At 39.3% G+C, this 18,822-nt stretch overlaps 1 protein-coding gene across 3 annotated transcripts in view; it reads left to right on the top strand.

Moving 5' to 3' along the window:
• IFT88 (intraflagellar transport 88) overlaps positions 1 to 16,610 on the top strand; it is a 52,415-nt gene extending 35,805 nt beyond the window's left edge. For all 3 annotated transcript variants that reach the window (XM_054973567.1, XM_054973565.1, XM_054973566.1), the window contains exons 20-26: positions 550 to 665; positions 2,912 to 2,964; positions 3,766 to 3,831; positions 4,766 to 4,872; positions 7,817 to 7,877; positions 15,107 to 15,208; positions 16,338 to 16,610. In XM_054973567.1, the coding sequence (XP_054829542.1) occupies positions 550 to 665; positions 2,912 to 2,964; positions 3,766 to 3,831; positions 4,766 to 4,872; positions 7,817 to 7,877; positions 15,107 to 15,208; positions 16,338 to 16,459 (627 nt within the window). In that variant the 3' untranslated portion in view covers positions 16,460 to 16,610. The remainder of the gene's footprint in view (positions 1 to 549; positions 666 to 2,911; positions 2,965 to 3,765; positions 3,832 to 4,765; positions 4,873 to 7,816; positions 7,878 to 15,106; positions 15,209 to 16,337) is intronic.
• The last annotated feature ends 2,212 nt before the right edge of the window (positions 16,611 to 18,822 follow it).

The raw sequence follows: 18,822 nt of genomic DNA, 5'->3' as shown, positions 1-18,822 counted from the left end.
GGCACAGAGAGGGAGGGGGAAGAGTGGCACTCTCCTTGCTTTCTTATCTTCAGCGTAATGAATTTCATTTGGTATTTTAGCTTTCAGAAACTTTTTTTTTTAAAGTTCCAAACCACTGAATGTTTAAAGTATATATTTCCCCATTTTCATAATGTAGTACACATTGCCAATAAACTAGCAGGAAATTGTTATCCCAAGACCAAGAGTTTGAGAACTGTGATATAGTTGAATGCTTTGATTATCTAAGGAGAGAAAAGTATTTTTGTATTATTTTCATTTTACTGTGTTAAAATGTTTGAAAGTAGGACATGTGGAAAATATGGCAACCGTCTCAGCTAAATCTTCTGAAACGTTTTCTGTTAATTGCAAAACCTGCCACAATCTCAGTGGGGATTAGTTAGTGTATTAGCACACTGCTCGCATTCATGTATTAAATATTTTTGGCATCTGGAGAATTAAACACGTAAATGAGTAAGATATTCCAGAAGCAAAATAAAGATGCTGTTTATCACTAATGTTGCATTTCTTTCACCTTCTTTATTTTGTCAGTCCTATCGGTATTTCCCTTCAAACATTGAGGTCATTGAATGGCTTGGAGTCTATTACATTGACACACAATTTTGTGAAAAAGCCATTCACTACTTTGAAAGAGCAGCGCTTATTCAGTAAGTAACAGTTGTTATTGTGTGTTTAGACAAGTATCATTGGTAAAGGAACTTTCTGCACTGCAGTTACAGTGGAGACAGGAGAATTGAAATGGCATGTTTATGCCATAAACTCCATGAACACTAAATGTGGGTACTTTTTCACACCTTTTATTTGGATCTTTTAAAGAGGTAATGTTTAAGTAAAAATATATTGAGCAACAGTGTCTACTTTGGTGGTCTGAGAAGCAGCCTTCAAGTAATTAGACGTTCTGGAATATATTTTTCCTAGGATTGCATTAATATGAGGCAGAACCCTTGAATAATCTCCAGTAATAGGATATCTGGTGACTTTTGATTTACATGCTTAATAATAATGACATTATACCAAAAGGAGGTTATACCATAATAATGACATTATACCAAAAGAAGGAGAGTTAAAATAGATTGCAAGGTGATCCTAAGCACAATGTCTTGGTACCTGATGAAACACTTCCAAACCATGTGTTAGGATAAAGTGATCTCTTTTTCTGGACAAAATAAATTCAGTCATCCTCTATATGTTTCTCCTGCAAATTGGACAAGAATCACTCTCATACCTAGGTTATAAATTGTACTATAATACCGTCAATAAGTCGTTTTTCTTACCCTTCAAATATCTCAGTAGTTTATCCTAACAATCTTGAGTTATCCTGGTGCCTGATTGGCCACCTAATCCTGTGAGCCACTTTGCCACAATAACAAGATGTTGGACTGAATGCAACACAGTGTGCTTATACACCGCTCTTCTAGGCAGATAAATGCTCAAAGTAGTGAGCATAGTTAGTGTTATTATTATCCCCACAATACAGCTGCGGAAGTGGTGCTGAGAGGAGTGAATATGAGACTGTGCTGCCAGCAAAGTCTCACACAGCTTATGAAGCTGCAATACGAACCTGGCTCAGCCACCAGCAGCTGTCTCTGCCAAATATAAAATGCCTTTTAATTTTATGCTGTGAAAAGTAAATGCATCATTGTGAAACTCAGCCAAGGGGGTAAAATGGGTGTATAATCCTCAGATATCAGCATCTCACTTTCTTTATTTCTTGGCAGCTAAAATTTTGCACTTTCTTACCCCCGTAGTTTCCCAGGCAGTGTCCAAATCATTTGGCTTCAGTTGCACAAGGGAAAAAATGATTTGTTTTTAAATGGATGCAGAACAATCGAAATGTTTTGAAAATAGCACATGAAGATTAGTTTTGCTGACCATTTCCAGAGCTCAGTTGCCATTTTTCTCTAAGTCCATTTAGGTGTTTTTTTTTAAATGCCCTCTGTAGACCACAGCAATGTGCTTGCAACCTGAATTGGGCCTTCCTGGAGCCCCTGGGCTGTTTCTGGGAGAGGGACAGGCTTGGGCCCTAACCAGTTTAAGAATCTGAAATGTACTCTTCATGTTGGATCTTTCGTGCTGGCACTCTTTGCTCACTAAAAAATGCGGAAGAGGACAAATTCATTTTAAAACATTGAACTTCCTCTTGAAAGATTTTCACAAATCCCCTGGCCATTTGAGAAGCAAAGTTGCAATACTATGTACACACACTCCTTTTTCCAAAGAAGAAGCTAGATTATTGTAAATAACAGAACATACTGTTATGTGCTCAATCACATATTATTAAAGTGTATTAATAACAGTAATGTTAAAAGACAGTGCTACTGATTTATTGGTTGACTTTCTATAAATAAGATACTATTTTAGCTTCATTTGTGATTGCTAGTCCTGTTTCAGTCAAATAGCAGTCATTCTGTTGTTTTGAAATGACCAGTAGCTTTCAATACATTTATATATTTGTCAAAATCATCTTATGTCAAACCTGATGCAGTCTGCTTTTCACTTGGAACATTACAGATATGGTCCAGACAAGTAAAACACTTTTAAGTCCAATTCTTTTCAATAGGAGAGTTAAGGTTATGCTCAGTGTTCTCCCTCTGCCTCATTTTGACTAGTCCATACTTTATGAATTTAAAAATGTTGAGCTTTCCACTGCTCCTGCCCAGTCGTCACTATTATCATTGTCAGATTAAAAACTAGTGTAGAGATGCAGTTTCACTGGACAATGTATTTCACTCTCATCCTAGTGAAAAGTGATGTTTATTCAAGAGAGGATTCCTTTTCAGTACAATAACAGGTAGAAAAGATAAGCTGACCTGATGATAGATTTCTTCCCACATTTGTGCTGTTCAGAGGAAGTTCTCTTCTTTCCATAACATTCTGTCATGTTTATCTGCAGACCAACACAGGTAAAGTGGCAACTGATGGTTGCTAGTTGCTACAGAAGAAGCGGTAAGTCACCTTACAACTTATTCTGACTTTGGTCATTCTTTTTGCCTAAAAATGTTTTCAGAATTAAAGTGCATGACTGAGCCATAAAAAATTCATTTGCCGATGTTTGTCCTCAACATTCAAAGAATTTAATAGGGTCTTTCTGAAGTCTTATAATGTGCTCTTGATTTAGAAATACTACTACCAGATTTACTACCAGATGACTTTGATTGTAGTCTTAGGGTTAGATGCAGCCAGTTTTTCTGATGGTGAAAAGAGGAGGAAGAGGTGCACTTTGATTATTACAAAGGTTATGCTGGGAAGTAATGGACAAAAGGCACATGCAGTGGGAGATGAAATAAGGAGGGGCGTTGGGTGAGGTTGAGTGGAACAGCTGGCTGGATCCAACCCTTAATAATTTATCCAATTATGTTTTTATGTTCATGATTTTATTTTTTGTTTAGATATTGCAAGCGGCAATTGCTACGAACTGTTTACAGTATTGTCTGTTAGTCAGCTGGTTTCCCTCCTGTACAGTGATACTGGTCTTTTCTTAACATCTGTAGTGGTGTCAGGAATCTCCTTATATTAATCTCTTTTTCAACATTTCTGTAGGAATGCTAACACCTGCCCAAAAATTCTGCAAGTTTCTGCTTTTAGTTAATTTTTACAGTTGGGTAACAATGGAAAATGTGACATGTCTGACTGCTAAAATTCTGGTTCCTCTAAAAACATAAAGCCAGTATAAAAAGCTTGGATACCTCAGTTTCTGACATGGCATGTCTCTCTGTGTGTGTGTAACATTATTTCTTTTGCTAACAGGTAACTACCAGAAAGCTCTAGATACCTACAAGGTGATTCACAGAAAATTTCCAGAGAATGTTGAATGTAAGTGTTTCCGTAGAGCACACTGATACAAACTTGCAAGATCCAAAATGAAAAACAAAAAATATGAACCCTTGCCTTTCTTCTTAGTCATTATTATGATCTGTCTGTGGCATGGAAAGGCAATGCCAGTGATGCTGCTGCTTGAAATATACAAACAGGTGTGATCCAGAACCTCAGCGTGTTCTGGCATACACACACACACACGGCTACTGTATGCACCGGTTACCTGATTCAATTCATTGGAGAGAATTTGTCTGTGAGAATCTGCCTGTATACCTGCACAGAGTTGTTATCTGCATGGCAATGAATGGGAAAGACTTTGTAGAGGGATGTCCCTGTCGGGTAGAAATGTATTTCAAGTAATAAATTATTAACACCATGATCCTCGAACAGGTTCTCTGTAGAGGTGGCACAGAATTTTTCTAATTTCTAAGAATTTTTCTAATTTCTTTTTCTAAGAAATTTAGTTTTGGAAATTAATTTTTAAAGTGTTCCAAAATATTAAACGGTATTCCACTTGTCCAGGGCCATGACCACAAGAGACTGGCACCTTTGGGATTATTCATGTGCTTCTTCTCTGAATGTTCAGTTTCCATTAAAGAAAACTTTTCCAGATGACATTCTACTCGAATGCACTGAGATGATTGACAAGCACCTGGCAGTTACTATTTAAAATTTCATTAAATAACTTTAAGATTCCCTGCATATTTAGGTGTTTACTATTTCTCATTGACTTGCCTGTTCTCCTGTCACCTAGATATCGTAGTGCTTCTCCTCATGCATTTCTGTCTATGGGCAGCAATTATTTATTCAAATGCTATTCTGCAAATAGGAAAGTTATTATATTTCATATAGCTCTTTGAAAATGTTCTTTTGCTTAACTTTTTACCTGCTTTTACCTCAGTTCCTAATGTTATGATTGTTCTGGCACTAGGTCTTCGTTTCTTAGTCCGTCTCTGCACAGACATGGGGCTGAAAGAAATGCAAGAGTATGCAGCAAAGCTTAAGAGAGTGGAGAAACTGAAAGAAATAAGGGAACAGGTATGTAATTTCCTTTTAAGAAAATATCCCAAAGATCCGAAGATTTTATTCTCCCCTTTAGAACAGTGGATACAGTACCCAAGAGGCCATGGCTATGTTGCTCTGCAGCAGTAAAAACTCTAAAACCAATTCAATTTATCATCAGGTAAGAGTATCAAATACCAATCTTGGATTGCATCCAGACTAAATTTTCTGCTGACAGAAAGGGTGGGGTAATTTCCTCCAATTTCTTCTTCTTGCTGTAGACCCCTGATCTGCCTCTCATGCTGTTTCAGAGAGTCCCCTGTCCCCCAGGAGCAGCAATTCGGGGGAAATCAGTGGGGAGTGGCGGAGGAACATTCTGTTCCACTGACAAAAGTGTCTCGAGCGAGTGGAAAAGTCAGTATGGGTCCAGCCCATGTAGTTTAGCAGCAGGTTAAAAACACAAGCGATTTGATGGAAATAAAAAGCAAAACCAGACAGAAAAAGAAACCCAGAACAAAAGACTGAGGCCAGATCCTGCCTGCTGTTCCATGAAGTGAGGAATGAACAAAACGCACATAGTTAAAAACTCTCCATTTATTGCAGTGGTTCCAGAAGTACTGCCCAGGGTGTGAACCTTCTCTTGCAGGCAAAGAACAACCCCATCCAAAACAGGTGGACCTCTCAATCTTTGGTTAGCACTTTTATCTACTAGCAGCTGCTCAGTCTTGCGTGGATAAAGCTTCAGTTAAGCTCAGTGTATGGGAGTTGCTGGATTGGAGGCATTAAGATGCCATCTCCTGTCATGTGCCTTTAGGGAGGGCTGTGTCAGACTTTTGGGACTGTTGCTTTTCCATGATCATTGAAAACATGGCTTTACAATTACAGCTGTGCACTTGAAGACTTTGTAGACCTGTTCGAACTTTCAGTTATAAGCTAAATAAAATTCACCTGCCTGTTTTTACGGTACCACCATCTGAATGACTTAGCAGTTTCTTCCAACGTTACAAGAAATTGCTAAGGAATGTAATTTTTACTGCTACACATTTTGTGGTTTTGTGATGTAGTAACATTGCTGACACATTTCTATTTTGTATCTTTGGAAAAATACAGAGGGAAGTAATGTAAGGTTGTGTGTTTGTGTGTATGTGTGTTTTTAACAATCAGTTTTTGAGGTAAATTCTGTATAGTGCACAAGTTCAACACTGAAAAATGGATTTTTAATGTGAAATCCTATGTAGTGATTCAGAGATACTTCTTGTGCAAAATTAGTGATTTATAAAAATAACACATCTGGAAAAAATCGTATCACCTTCCTTGTTCTCAGAGTTTACTTTCCAAATAAGCATTTAACAGTCTTTATTATAGTATTTACACTTTACTACAATCAATTAAGCCTTTTCAGTACAGTGCCAAGCATATTAGAAACATAAAACTTGGAGGATGGTTATTTCTTTTTATGCGTCCCCTACTAATATTTGACTGTTTACAATAATAAAACATTTTTGGATTTACAGCATTTTAATACAAAGAAGTCACTTTGAAGCCCTGTAGAGGAATACCTCTAATATTTTTTCAGCTGTAAACTTCTAACTTTAATGTAAGGGGGTAGGGTATTCATCAGTCTTTTAGGAACTTGATCTAAAAGAACATGGATTTTATTGAAATCCTTTTGCTGGAATCTATGTGATCATTGTGCTAGATTTTTATGATGTGCCATGTTTTACACTATCTTTGAAATTATACCATATGATGACAAAATACAAAGTCCAGTTTAGGACTGTTTTTAATTGCATTTAGAAATAAATGACATTTTCAGTTTTCAGCTATTTTGAAATGGGAACTGAGATATTGTATGGATGTATTTATTTATTCAAATCTATTAATGAAAAGATTTTATCCTACCTCTCAGCCAATGGTTTTTGAAGCAGCTTTGGAGTAAACCTTATTCAGACATTTATGTTCATCACGCAATAACATCATATACCCAGCAATGACTTGCATCTGTGCATTGGGCATCACAGATACTCCCTGGCATCATTGGAATCAGTTAAAATTCTAAGCAGAACCACATGTTACATGATACTTTAAATGAGAGAGAGTTTGTTTTTTACAAAATGCAGCCGCTCTATAAGTTCGTTTGTTTTTATTTAAAATATTTTGAAGGAAAATGTACACGTATCCATAAAACATGGCTTGGTGGAGATACAAAACAGTTCAATAAGACCACTACACTATTCTCTCTCTCCCCAAATTTTAGGCCCACCAGCTGCATGTTCTTAAAATAAAAACCATCCTTGCCCGTCATCCTGGAGACAGCAAGCAATGTACATACAAATGCAAACCAGCCTAAGTTCTGTTGGCTCCAACAAAATTTACATTTTCTTAAGACTGCAGTCAGTCATTTATTATTACAGCAAAAGCCAGTAAAACAAAACAAATCTGCAATAAAAAAAATTACATCAGGGCATAACAATTAAGATCAGAGCATTAGTGCTGGAAGAATTGATGAAATAAAAACAATGAAAATAAAAGAGTTAAGAAAAAATTGCAAAAGCAATTATACCACATTTTCAGCTAAAATGAGTCTGAAATATTGCAACCTCAAGGTATTTTTACAACATATAGATGGTTAAAAGGAAGCCAAAGAGAGCCATTTTAAAATTAAATCTCTATTCTAGTCACTGTAGCTTTCCCATTCAATTTGTAGATACAGGAAATGAGAAGGGAAAAAATCTGTGTGTTTCATTAAAATGACCTTCCCTACCAAATAACAGGTCAAATGCAGAAAGTGGTGCTGGGGAGCTATTCAGATTACATTGTCTTCAACCCTGAACCAAGTTTTAAACCCCTGTTTGGCCAGGAGATTCTCTGAGTGGTCTCATTATCTAGTAAAATTATGAGATGAACCCTAGAAATGTGATAGAAATTATTGTGAATAGCATTAAATAGTACTCTGGTCTGTTCCACTTTGTTCACCTAGCGTGTCAAGTCTGGCCGAGATGGTAGTGCCCGTGCTCGCAGAGAAGGAAGCGCTGGTGGTGGTAAGTACTGGTGAAATGTTGACACATTCAAGGTTTCTGAAACCAAATAGAAGCCCATGCAGCCACCTCTGTCCTATCCATGGCCTCGGTTTGCAAATTACTTAATCTATAAGCAGGAACAACCTGTGGGATGGAGCCATGTGGATAACAGAAAAGACTGTGGGAGGCACTTTGGGGTCTCCTATTAAAAACAGTGGCTGATATGCTGAATCCCAAGAACCCCTTTAGTACCTTGAAACACCAACAAGATTACCAGACTCTCGAAAGCTTACATCCTGGAAATCTTCTTCAAAGTGCTCCAGGGCTTGAATCTTGCTACCCTAAGGATGTAAAGCAATCAGAATGTTAGATATCTAAGAAACAGCCAGGAGCAATGACAAGCTAATGTTGTAAGATCCCTTACAGCATTAATTTAAATTAATGGTTTGGAGAAGAATACCTAATTTTCATCTCTCCAGGACATTCAGATCAGGAATTAGAAAAAACACTTCAGTTGATTAAGAGCGACTAGATAACAGATGGAAAGAGGGGAGATGCATTTTTGCTAGTGGGCAGCAAACAGATATAAGAAGGAAGACAAGCTCAGTTTGCTGACTTCTGAAGCAGAGAATTCTTCATTTAAAATGGAGACAGTAATGATGTCAGCCTGGCCAGGCCTAAGAAAGATGTTGTCAGGCTCAGCATGCTTCCCGGCCCTCTTCTTCTTAACAGAATGTGCTTGTGGGTAGTAAGCCTGGGAGCTGGACTGTTTTATTTTTGTCCTTTATTGCATAGCTACATTTAGCTGTGTTACTTGTTGTTGTAATAAAAGGTACTGTTTCATCATACAGTAAATGCCTATATCAAACAGATATTTAAAGTATAAGGTAACAGAATTCTTTAGAAATATTAACCACAAACTAAGATGCTGCTGTTTTATGCCAACCCACCATATTCCTAACGGAAACCACATGAAAAAAAAATCTTGGGGTCTATGTAGACAGGATCAACTCTCATGAGAATTTTGGGTTCAGCATCTTACTATATAAAAGGCTAACCGTGTTCCTGACAACTCACTTCCTACCCTCGTGTGCCTCCAGAGGGCGCTGCCATGGAGGGAAGCCCAGACAAGGCAGCCTGTTCCTCCAGAGCGTGCACTGCAGTGGAAAGCCCAGGCCAGAATCAGGCACAGAGCATGCGGCAATACCCACCCCCACCCCTCACCAGACTGGGATCAGGAGCAGAGGAGTTGGCAGTGCCCACCCCCCCACCATCACCCAGACAGGATCAGGTGTGGAACAGGAGGCAATGCCTGCCTGACCGCCCTCCACTTTCTAGAGCCTGCTGTATTTTTTCACACAACAGGCTTTCTTACTAGTTCTGTTATAAATCCGTTAGTCTTTAAAGGTGCCACAAGATCCCCCCCCTTTATATTTTTGCTGCAGCAAACTAATGTAGCTGCTCCTCTGGAACCTATTATAGCTGTAGCTGTACAGAAAGTATTGCTTTTAGAACATTTCAGAACAATGCTTTGAAATTTTGGGAGCTATAAATCCTGAAATAAGGTGCATCTGTTATGGTCTGTGGGATAATTATGATGTTGGACATGTTTAGAACATTTAGAATATCACTTTGGAATTTGTTGCATCTAAAATACTGTGTTCTGTCCACCTGTGATGTGGCACAGCAGGCCTGCATAACTTAACCTACCCAAACTCAGCCTACTGGTTGTGTCTGCCAGGTGCTTCACATATATGCCCCTCTAATTATTTTTGCAGTTGTGGACAGGCAATCAAAATAGGAGGTTTAACCTCCTATTGGGCCACCATACGTTTCATTGGCTGAGATTGGCTTTTGGGCCACATGGTTCAGGCCTGTTCTAGAACAGGTCACTCTTGTTAAACCAACACAGCATGTGCCAATAAATCGTATGACTTTCTAAAAAGAACATCCTCATGTAATGATAAATGTAAGCTGAGAAGTGTTGGAAGAACCATGAGTATGGCTGTTTCAGTGCCAGCTGTCATTTTGTCCAGGCCAAAATATTTGCGTAAGGCTTTTGGGCTAATCCTTGTAGACAGTGCTAGGCTGACTTTACTGTATAAGGCTGCCCCCTAAATCGTATAGGATATAACAGTATCTTTTCTATGGTTGCTCATCCTGCGCTGGAGCCTCCCCCTGCTTCCTCAAGATGGAACATAATCACAAGTGTTACAAATTACAGTTAGGTAAACAAGACAAAAAGTTGGATCCAAACTCAACTTGCACTTTCCACTGCAGTCTACCTTGTGTCATTCCTCAGGGTCCCTGTGTTACAGGAGGAGCATTTCATGGAGCTCTGTGGGCTGCAGCGGGGAGGGGCAGAGTTTCGTTCCACTGATGGAAATTTTAGTCTGGATCCAACCCAAAGTAATCTATTAAGAGTTTCCAAGGCATGTAATGTTCTGTCTCTGCTCCAAGTCTGGTGCAAAAGGGGGAGAATTAAAAACCGTGTAACAGGGGAGGCCAACCCTTTGGAGGTTTCTGAACTTGTTGCAGGACTTTCTCTTCCATGGCTTGCTCTTGGAGCTGTCCACTGTTTCCTCCTTTCCTCTGTTTGGCTTTCCTTTCCTAATTGGGCTACATGAAGCTCCAGAAGCCACATCCTTGGCAGCTATACTTAAACCATCAGATACATTGACAGCACAGCATTTCAGTTTGGTGAAAAAAGAATAGAATATCAACCATGTTATGCTGCCTTTTTGAAGGTCAGTTTCTCTGTGTATTCCTTGAAGGATGGATACCTGATGCCAGTTTAGTTCAGTGCTGTAAATCCAATTGTGTCTGGTATGCAAAGGCAGATTAAGACTTCCAGTTGCTGGTGCCGTGAGATACTTTGATCTGGTGCTGGAAGCCTGCCTCACCTTCTGTGCCAAAACAGCAGGGACCATTGATTGATTCACATCTTGAGATTATGTGGACCTAATTTTTACCATGCAAGTAAAACTGGTTTGCCATATTACTAGCGACCACTTCACATGTGGGAAAATACATTATTTTCCAAATCATAAATATGATGCTGGTTTCAGATAGTGCATTATTTGCCAACTAATATCATTCGATTTATATAACACCCTTCAGGACAACTTAATGGCCACTCAGAGCGGTTTACAAAGTATGTCATTATTATCCCCAAAACAAAACACCCTGTGAGGTGGGTGGGGCTGAGAGAGCTCCAGAGAACTGTGACTAGCCCAAGGTCACCCAGCTGGCTTCAAGTGGAGGAGTGGGGAATCAAACCCAGTTCTCCAGATTAGAGTCTTTCCACTCTTAACCACTACACTAAACTGGCTCTAAAAATTATACTTTCACAAATTTCCCATTCTTAACCTTTTTCTGTTCTGTTTATGATGCTGTGTTTTCCTTTCATCTTGCATTTGTGTACTGCTCTAGATTTCCTTTTTTATCTTCTTTCTTTCATTCTTACTCTCCATTCTCTAGCTACTCCCTCTCCTGAAAACAAGCATAGTTTGGTCTCAGAAGTTGCAACAGGTCAGTGTAATTTCTCTGACTGTTAAGAGAGATACATAATAATAAATATAGTGTAATAGATATGCTTTACAGATATTAAATTATCTTCATTTTAAATGATTTTAGAATCCTCCCTCCCTTCCTCTCTCTCTGTTTCAACAATCAGTCTTGGAAAGCATGTTTTTTCGGATCTAGTACTAGCTATAGGTTTGAAAAATATTTTGTAAGAACAGTGATATCAGATGTAGATAGAGGTGTGATAAATTGGAAAACAAGTACCATAGTTCCACATGAGTGAAAACAGGAGTTGGAATGCCTCAATTACCAAATGCCTAGCAGGAAGAGATATCTACTTACCTGCCTTCCTTTCTTCTGCCTGCCAGAGAAGATCAGATGGGCAGAGAAGGAAGCGGGAGTCCTTGACAGGCTCTTGTCTCTAGCTCTTTGATGATGATGATGATTGATGATGATGATGATGATGGGATCAAAAAATATGAAAACTAATGGACATGCATCACTCTTTACACCCAAAAAGTGATGTTGACAGGCTATATTTACCATGAAAAAGTGGTGGAAGAGGACTGTTACAAGTACATCAGGTAGTGGAAGAAGAAAAGGGAGGCCTGAATGATTATATCAGTAGAAGTACAGAAAAATTACTTCAGGCTTTGAAAACAGAGAACATATTAAAAACAACCAAAACAAAGGCTGAATACAAGAAGAAACAGCTTGAGAATAGATTAAATGGCTGGAAGAACAAACCCTTACATGAGCAACATCTAAAAAATATTGAAGGAAAAAGTGACAACAGCCTAACTTGGGCATGGTTGAAGATGGGTACAATCAAGAAAGAAACTGAAGGTCTGATCTTTGCAGCACAAGAACAAGCATTGCAAACGAATGTTATGAAAGCCAAAATTCAGAAAATCAGTGAAAATCCCAAATGTCGACTTTGCCAGGAAAAAGCTGAAACTGTGTCCCACCTTATCTCTGAATGCAGCAAAATTGCACAGATGGACTACAAAGCTAGACATGATGGGGTTGCAAAGCTGATTCATTGGTCATTGTGTAAAAAGTATAACTTGCCAGTATCAAAGAATTCATGGGAACGTCAAGTGGAAAAGGTGCTAGAAAAAGTCAAGATCTTGTGGGATTTCAGAATTCAAACTGATCGGCACCTTGAACATAATACACCAGACATAACAGTCGTGGAAAATCGAAAAGTCTGGATAATCGACATTGCAATTCCTGGGGATGCCAGAGTCGAAGAAAAAGAACAAGAAAAAATGATTAAATATAGAGATCTGGCAATAGAAACCACCCAACTATGGAAGAAGAATGCAACAGTAGTCCCCGTTGTCATCAGGGCTCTGGGAAACAACATGGAAAAACTGCAGCTTTCTGACATAACACCTACAGAACTGCAAAAGACGGCACTACTTGGAACAGTGTACATATTACGCCGATATCTGGTTGATACTTAGGTCTCCGGTGGAAACTTGTATCAGCTTAGCAAGGCCAATCAATAATAACATGTGACCTCTGCTTATTTTTGATTGTGTTTCGCATAATTTGGATGATGATGATGATGATGATGATGATGATGATGATGATGATGATGATGATGATGGCGATGGCAGCAGCAAAATTCAATTGATATATCAGCCTTCAGGACAACTTAATGCCCACTCAGAGCAGTTTACAAAGTGTGTTGTCATTATCCTCATGACAATCACCCTGTGAGGTGGGTGGGGCTGAGAGAGCTCCTAGAAGCTGTGACTGACCCAAGGTCACCCAGCTGGCTTCAAGTGGAGGAGTGGGGAATCAAACCCAGTTCTCCAGATTAGAGTCTTGCCACTCTTAACCGCTACACTAAACTGTCTCTAAAAATTATACATTCACAGAATTCCCATTCTTAACCTTTTTCTGTTCTGTTTATGATGCTGTGTTTTTTCCTTTCATCTTGCATTTGTGCACAGCTTTAGATTTCCTTTTTTATCTCCTTTCATTCTTACTCTCCATTCTCTAGCTACTCCCTCTCCTGAAAACAAGCATAATTTGGTCTCAGAAGTTGCAACAGGTCAGTGTAATTTCTGACTGTTAAGAGAGATACAGAATAATAAATATAGTGTAATAGATATGCTTTATAGATATTAAATTATCTTCATTTTAAATGATATTAGAATCCTCCCTCCCTTCCTTCCTCCCTCCCTCCCTCCCTCTCTCTCTGTTCCAACAATCAGTCTTGGAAAGCATACTTTTTTGGATCTAATACTAGCTATAGGTTGGGAAAACATTTTGTAAGAGCAATAATCTGAAATCAGATGTAGATAGAGGTGTGACAGATTGGAAAACAAGTACCTTAGTTCCGCTTGAGTGAAACCAAGCGTTCGAAAGTCTCTTTTACCAAATGCCTAGCAGGAGGAGGAGAGGGGAATCAAACCTGGTTCTCCAGATTAGAGTCTTGCTGCTCTTAACCACTACACCAAACTAGCTCTCTACATCTGTTAGGGATTGGGGCAAACAAAGGGCAGCTTGGATGCTATTGAAGGAAGTCATGGGGGATCCCACTCATTCATATTTTAAATAGTCACTATCCATTAAACAGAATAAAATCATTAAAAAGGCATGAAAACCACAAGTGACAGCAACAGTAAAAACCAATACAAAAGCATCAAGGAAATTAAGATTAGAGTTAATACTAAATTAAATGTCTTAGAATACTATTCAAAATTTTAAAAAACAGTATTCACCTGGCAGTGGCATAGAACAAGAGAAGAGGAGAACATCTTTAGGAAGCTAGTCCTACAAGGTGGGTGCCACCACTGAAAAAGCTTTGCTCTATGCCACAACAGCAGAGCTCACTAAACAAAAGAATGGTAAACATCAGATTACTGTAGAATATAAAGATTAATGTATGGCAGGAAGTGCTTCCTAAATTCTGTTCGCTTTTGTATTACTTAAGCTGCTGCTACATCCCCCCACCACCACTCCCCACTGTGCAGGCAAATAATAGTTTGCGATTTTAAAAAAGCAATCCCATAGTTTACTAGAAGCTGTGCAATATGAGGCCCATGAAACACTTGTTAAAACACAACAGTCCAGTGGGGAAGAGAACTAGACCTGCTTGAGCCCTTGGTATCATGAAGAGGGGGAACTAGGAAATGGGAGTCACAGCCCTGATTCTCTCCACGCTGTTAGTCCAGGATGCTGTAAACTTTTCAGAAGTCAGATTACTTTGAAGGTAAAAGAGTCCAAATAAGAGGATTAGTTAGTATCAGAGGAGAAGAGCTTCACCCAGTCCTAAATTAATTCAAAGGAGGTATAGAAACCCCAACCACTGAAATTATTCCAAAATGAGATGTGTGAAAATAAGAGCCAGGGGATAGAATAGGGAGGTTGAGATCAAAATGTACAACAAACTGCTCAGGTTTTGCATCTAGATAAGCAGTTTTCTTCTTACCTAGACTTGAAATCAGCATAATAAGACAATTGCATTATAGATGGAGAGAGTGTCCCATTTCTTTCTTCTTCCAGTGGTGTCTTGTACCTCCTCCCTGATTCTTTTGGATAATAATACTGACCTGCCTCAGAGAGTGACTGCAAGGTTTACAATGATACTGTAGGTGAAAATGTTCTCAGCCTTCTAAAAGCAAAATATAAATGCCTAGTAAAATGCTGGAAAAGAATATAATGTGCATTGTCCAATGTTTTATGGATCAGTTTCTCTCCCTCTCCAGATCCTGGTAGCATTACTATTAAAGGAGAACGGCTGAGTGCAAAATTAAAATCCTTGCCAGGTACAAATGAGCCTTATGAAAGCAGCATTAATAAAGAAATCGGTAAGTGATATATTACTGTCTCGATACTTTGTTTTCATATAGATGGAAAGAATAAGAAAATACATGTTTCAGATAATTTGTGTTGTTTAAATTGTGAAGGAAGGATAAAAGACTACTATACTTATGAAGGTTCATAGTAGAGAATCAGACATCTGGGGAAATGATCTAGCAATACTATACTTTTCAACTACATTTCTTTTATCCAGTATTTTGATTTTGTTGACACAGTTAAGGCTGGAATGGTGAAACAAGAACTTGAAAAGGGGTTATAAGGCTCAGTTCAGACATGATGCAAAACCACAGCTTAATTAAACCTAGCAATGGTTTTTGTGATTGCCTGAACACAGGCCACTCCACTAACTATGATGAATTCTTCCATCAAACTGGGTTGTAAAGCCTTGGTTTGAAGTTAGTTTATTAACCACAGGTAATCTTATATATGGTTTTGCAGCATGTGCAAATGCAGACATCCTGGCTTGTTTGTCATTGCTGCCTTCATTTGTTCCCTGGCTACAGAATGAAAGTGATGAAACCAGCATTCTTCAAGGCAAACCAGGATATGGGTGATCATTTGCAAGTTGCGTTCTGGTTTCAGAAACTAACCAGAGTTAAACCATGTTTTTGTATTATGTCTGAACTAAAGTTATATATACTTCCAAGGACTCTCTATGTACAGATTTCACTGTTTTTTAAAAGTAGTTTTATGAACCAGGACATTTTTTATAATCCTGTAAATTGTCAGCTGCATATGCCAACTCCACATACATGGAAAATGCCAGCAATGGCATATAGAATATCTTTTGTTCTGTTGTATTTATTATAAAGATGGGATCTGTATAAATAATGGGAAGGAGAAGTCTTCTCTTTGTCAACAATAGAGTCTCTAAGGCCTTTATGCAGGATAATAGAGCCAATATGCAGGATAAGTTGGGATCCCGTAACTGATACAAAAGAGTATTAGGGGAAAGACTTCTGCAATTTGGCATGGAATTTAAAAGTTTGATACAGAATATGTCTGCTGTTGAGTATAAATCTTTATTTTAATTTCTGACAGCTGTTCCAAGTTATAAGAGTAGCTGCTATTGTTTGGAAGAAACTAACCTTTCTGTCTTCTTTCATAAAACCATAGATGCCTCCTACGTAGACCCACTTGGACCCCAAACCGAGAGACCAAAAACTGCCCTCAAGAAAAAAGTGGATGAAGATGAATTCGCTGATGAAGAATTAGGAGATGATTTGCTTCCAGAATGATTTGTACTCAAGTAGAATATTTTTAAGTTTTGAAAGCAAGGGGGGAGAAGAATTTTTCATGGGTTTTGATAAAATGTTTGTGATAATTTTTAGATTTATTTTAGTAATGTGTATATCAACTGTGCATTTCAATTAAAACATTTAAATAAGATTTGATTTACTTAATCCTGTATAGCCCTGAATCCTGTATAAAGATTTTTGGTCATGTTGTTATACAGGATGCCATTGGTAGCAATCTGAATCTGTAGTTTTTCACAGTTTTTTTGTATAGTGTTGTACCTGATCTAGTATGATGGCTCTTGGTGTAAGTGAATACTCTAAAGTAGAGGTGGGCGCAGACTGGAAAACAGATGAAAATTTAACACGGACTGGGCCAGTTCGGCATTCGCAAACCAGTGTGATGTGGGACTCACATTTTCCGTGGACCTCACGGACTTTTTGCTGGTCCGTGGTCTGTTAAAGCCTCCCCGCCCTGCTGGCAAGCGGCACCAGGAGCGCTTTAACATTTAAATCTCCCGCCTTGCTCCAGCTGACATGGCAGGGGGTTAGAGTGCTCCTGGAACCACTGGCAAGCCAGTCAGCTGGAGCAAAGGGGAAGTTAAAGTGCTCCTGGCACCAGCTCGGACCAATGTACCGGTCGGTTTGCAAACTGGTGCTGGACTGTGAAAAGTTCGTGGACCGTGAAATGCCACGGACCCACGGCCTGTGGGGTTTTCCCAGTCCATGCCCACCTCTAGTCTAAAGCAGAAAATGGTTCATCAAGACAGTGTGGGAATGTAGATTCTAACATATACTCTGCAGGGCTAAAATACATTGAGTCTCTACACAAGACATCTTACAAGATTAGAAACAAGATCTTTCACTTGTTCTCCCACTGTGGATACACATACACTGCTAAGGAGACAGAGTACACTTGAATATAACACCGCACAGAAAATAAGTCTCTTGAGCGTTGCATGTAAGATGTCTTCTGTAGAGAGACTCGTTATTTGCTCTGTGTGTGGGGGGAATAACATCCACTAGCAGTCACATGTCTAAAGGAGTGGCACTGAAATGCCTACTTTTGCTGGCATGTTGTTGGACGTGTGCACATGTTAGGGGAAGAATCATGCATACAGAAACCACATACATTTATGTGTAAGGCAATCCTCAAAACAGGAAAAGAGAGAAATTCAACTAAGTGAAATGCATAAAGTTTTGTTGATGAGGCTATAAGAGAAGTGAAATATCCAGGGAAGAGGATTTAGGTGAAGAGAAGAGAGGGGAAGTTGATAGTGATGGCTACTCAGTGGAACTACTAGATTGCTGCAGAATATTTAAAAGTTGTCTCAGCTTGCCAAACTTTGGAGTTCTACTGCTTTGTCAAAATATTCAATGTTCCATCATCACCTCCAAATAGCTCCATTATCTTTATAGACAAAACAATGTTGCCTTTTTTTTGTCGTTTACATTTCTTGATATAATAGGTATAGATTACAAGAGAAGCTTTTGGCCCATTTCACAGTCAAGGTTAAAGTCGCCATTTATGAGCTGTCATCCCGATCACTGTGGCTTTGGCTTTGCACTCATGTGTTTTATACTGTCCAGTGCTGGTTTAAATTTGGAGTCCTGTTGTTTATTTTATCCTAAATATATGGCACTGGTTCAGTCATGGTCTTTGCGGGCATCGAATGTCACGTCACTCCTTTTAAAAAAAAACTTTGAGCACAGCTGAAGAAGTGAGTGTGGGGGGAAGGCACGCTGTGCCTGGCTGGCCCCCATTCTCTGCAGGGCGGGTAGCCCTGGAGCAGACGTGTGTGCCCAGCCATTCCTAGGCCAAGCCGCAACTCAGCTTGGCCGGGTGATCGCCTGTTTTGCAGCTGGGATGCACCCTGCTCTGCAGATCAGCCGAGAGCACCCAGTGCAGCTGAGTCACAGATCGCAGCGGTGGTGCCAGGATGAACTCTGCTCTACTCAGCCAAGGGAAGGCTGTGGAGCAGGAGAGGGCGCTGCACAGGTGAGCCAACCCCAGCTTTTAAAGATCCTTTACCAATGAAAGATTGAAGTAAAGGGGGGGGGGTTGAAAAAAGTTTTCTCTTTGCAGTACACGTCACCGTTTCTTTTGAAAAGAGATCGCACAAATGGGGATCAGCTGAGGATGGGAGTGGCTTCTCAATGGTGCCGACCAATCAAAAAGCAAAGCGCAGGAGAGAAGAGCGGAAGAAGTGTTCATACTAACATTAATTGAGATAAGCCCGACTGGTCAGCTGATTCAAAATTAAAGTTGCATAATGTGAGCAGGGAGAAAAAGCAGACAAATGATGAGGTTGTACCCCATGACTACCTTGGTAGTGTGGAGCCGCTGGAAACATGGGACGCGAACC

The sequence above is a fragment of the Eublepharis macularius genome, chromosome 3, assembly GCF_028583425.1.
Source record: "Eublepharis macularius isolate TG4126 chromosome 3, MPM_Emac_v1.0, whole genome shotgun sequence".
Lineage (NCBI taxonomy): Eukaryota > Metazoa > Chordata > Lepidosauria > Squamata > Eublepharidae > Eublepharis > Eublepharis macularius.
Note: the sequence above shows the minus strand (reverse complement) of the source record. Positions and strands in the feature narration are given on the sequence as shown.